We start from the raw sequence: 3,596 nt of genomic DNA on the forward strand, positions 1-3,596 counted from the left end.
GGATGGTTATTGTTAGGATAGGAACCATGGTTGTCATGGAGAACAAAGAACCCTTTTCTGAAGGTCATCAGAACGTAACAGAACCATGACAGTTCTATATCATGTCTGTCTACTGTGGGTGGTAATGAAATCTCACAAAACCTTAGCTAAGATAGTGATCAGCTTTAATCCAGGAATTCTTCACTTTCAAATGTGCTAAATTTATTTGGTTCTTTATGGTTTGGTGTTTTGCATTTTATGTTTGTGTTATATATATGTTACATATATGTATATATGTTACATATGTGTATATATGTTATATATGCTACATTTATGAATATATATGTTAATTTTTCCAGGGAGAATTATTAAGTTATATTGCTTTATTAATTGATCAATAACAGGATTTGTCATTGATACAGTTTTTAAACTCCTAAGTGTTTCCAAACATATACACTGAGAACCATTTGCAACAATTAAATGCAAAGTGAATTCTTTACACACTTCAGTGTCACAGAAGGGAGTTATTTTAACAGCATTCTATGCTTGCTACACACAGATTGTCCATTGAACCTAAAATTTTATCATTTGTCACCACTTAACTTTTTTTAGGATTTTATTTTTATTCCAATTAGATAACATACATCACAATATTAGTTTCAGGTGTACAATGTAGTGATTCAACACTTCCATACAATACCTGGTGCTCATCACAGGTGCACTCCTTATACCCATCCTCCATTTAACCCATCCCCTACATCCTCCCTTCTGGTGACCATCAGCTTTTTCTCCAGAGTGAAGGGTCTGTTACTGGTTTGCCTCTCTCTTTTTTTTTCCCCCTTTGCTCCTTTGTTTCTTGAATTCACTGAAATCATATGGCATTTATCTTTCTCTGACTGATTTACTTCACTTAGCATAATACTCTCTAGCTTCATTCATGTCATTGCAAATGGCAAGAATTCATTCTGTTTTTATGACTAAGTAATATTACTATATATCTATATATCTATACACATTGATTTATACGTATAGATTTCTGTACACATCTACGTATAGATTTATATAATGGTGTATTTATACCATAGCTTCTTGATCAATTCACCTATTGATGGACATCTGGGCTCTGTCCATGTTTTGGCTAACATGGTCTTACTTACTGTATTGCTTAGGTACTTGTATTATTGAGAATATCTCTGCCCTTTAGACTTCTGTTTAGAGAAAAAAATATTTGTAACAAAAAGGAAGTAAAAAAGAAAAATTGCCACAAAATCAGAGTGATTGGGAATATATAATTATTTCATCAAATCTCTATTGTTTTAATTTTCTAGATTAATGTAATCCCTGTATTCAATCCTGGAGTGACCTTGTTCTCAAGGAGGGTACAAGGTGAAATTAGGCAGCAGGACTAGTGAGAACTTTGTTACGTTTCTACAGAGCAGAACCTCTGAATCACTCTTCTCATTGCCCCAGTCACCTCCTTGTTTCTAAGGCTGTAGATGATGGGGTTGAGCATTGGGGTCAGAATGGTGTAGAAGACAGCCAGGACCTTGTCCTCTGTGGGAGATCTGAAGGATCTTGGGCGTAGATAAGTGTAAGCAAAGGGTGCATAATAGAAAGTCACCACAGTGAGGTGGGTGCTGCAGGTCAAATAGGCCTTCCTTCTCCCCTCTGTGGACTGCATGCGGCAGATGGCAAGGAGAACCTGGCCATAGGAACATGCAATGCAAATGAAAGGAAACACAAGGAAGAGGGCGATGCTTACAAACACCGTGTACTCATAGACCCAGGTGTCCATGCAGGCCAGAGTCAACATGGCCGGAACATCACAGAAGAAATGGTTGATGGCTCTGGATCGACAATAAGGGATACCGAAGGCATATACAGTGTGGGCACAGGAGTTGATTGAGCCCATGATCCAAGATCCTGTTATCATCAGCACACACACTGTTTTGCTCATACGAATGGGATAATGGAGAGGAAAGCAAATAGCCACATAACGATCATAGGCCATAGAGACCAATATTAAGCCTTCTGCACTAGCTAAAGTGATGAAGAAGAAACTCTGAACTCCACACCCAATGAATGAAATAGACTTGTTTCCAGACAGATAATCAGAAGCCATCTTGGGGACAATGGTGGAGATGAAGTTCAGGTCCATGAAGGAGAGTTGACTAAGTAGAAAATACATGGGTGTGTGGAGATGGGTATCCAGGAGAATGAGGATGATCATGGACAGGTTACCAAACAGAGCCATTAGGAAAGTAAAAACAATGAGAATGAAGAAAAACAGGCCAATTCTTGATGGTGGGAATAACCCCAATAAGAAGAAATCAGTAGATGTTTGGTTAATATTTTCCATTAGTTTTCCTAAGGAGAGACACATATTAAGTACACAAAAATAAGCTGTTATTAATTCATTATTTTTTCCACTGTGCTTTATTCAAGCTACATTTGCAGCTCTTAAAAAAGTTAACATGGATTCTGAAAAAACAATTTTAACCTTGTAGATAAAATCTTGATGACACAAACATGTCTCCAAAATATTTCATAGAAATGTGTAATTTGTAAGAATAATATATTTCTGTGACTTTATTAAGGTACATATCTTACTTTTTTATGTAAATTTAGTTATCAACATCCTAACTTACACTTTTTAAGTATGCATTGTAAGTCAATGTAAATGCATTAATTACAGAACCATTGTTGAATATATTTTATGACCCTTACACAATGATTTTTTTCCTTTTATATTTAAGCCCTAATATTTCTGAAACTACAGTAGCCTACCAGTTCATGCTATAGATATACTTTCTTTTTGTTTGATCGTTTGTTTATTTTCCTTAGAAAGCTTGCCAAATCAAGCTTTTTAGGTGCCAAGCATTATTATCTGCTGCTGTTTCCCCAGAAACCTACAATGAATAGTTATTGCCAAATATAACTTATATGAAGCTGATTTCTTTTTACTCCTCAATCAATATTCAAATGCTTTAGTTTAAGGAAACTCTTTATCTGATAACTTATTCTAAATCTTTAGTGTAGCTCCATGACTCTGCTCAAGCTCTCTGAAAAGACCTGTATTGTGTTCATCTGCTTCTCAATAATTATATAACGTTATGCATTGGTTTCTGGCACCTTTTCTTATTCTGTTTTACCTCTTGCTTTTGTGTATTTAAAACTCTTTCCATTTTCAGATAAGTGTGAGAGTTTAGTCCCAAATATATCACCCCCATCATAAGACTGAACTAACATAATAACAAAGAATAAATCTGCATCAGGTTAAAGAAAGTAAGAAAGAGAATAGAACCGGGTGGAATTAGAGGGGCAAAGGTTAAGAACGTTTTGGGAGAAGAATTTTTCTGGAACAGACGCTTAAAAGAAGAAGGAGTAATGGCATTTTGAGAGTGTTCTAAGTGGGAATGAGTGGAGGGCATCTTCTCCAGAAGGAATACCATCAGTGAGTATATCCCAGTATGTTAGGCCTACAAAGGACTGTAGTGCTTCAGTCTCTCTTACTTTGCTAGGACCAAAGCCATTGGACTGTTGAGGAACTCTTTTTTTTAAGATTTATTTATTTATGTATTTATTTATGTATTTATGTATTTATGTATTTATGTATT

General features: G+C 35.6%; 1 protein-coding gene across 1 annotated transcript; it reads right to left on the reverse strand.

Moving 5' to 3' along the window:
• Positions 1-1,399: 1,399 nt before the first annotated feature.
• Positions 1,400-2,338, reverse strand: LOC113261868 (olfactory receptor 2L8-like). Its single transcript, XM_026508188.2, has one exon. It carries the CDS (start codon positions 2,336-2,338, stop codon positions 1,400-1,402), a length of 939 nt encoding a protein of 312 aa, XP_026363973.2.
• Between the last annotated feature and the right edge of the window lie 1,258 nt (positions 2,339-3,596).

Source organism: Ursus arctos, unplaced genomic scaffold (assembly GCF_023065955.2).
Source record: "Ursus arctos isolate Adak ecotype North America unplaced genomic scaffold, UrsArc2.0 scaffold_5, whole genome shotgun sequence".
Lineage (NCBI taxonomy): Eukaryota > Metazoa > Chordata > Mammalia > Carnivora > Ursidae > Ursus > Ursus arctos.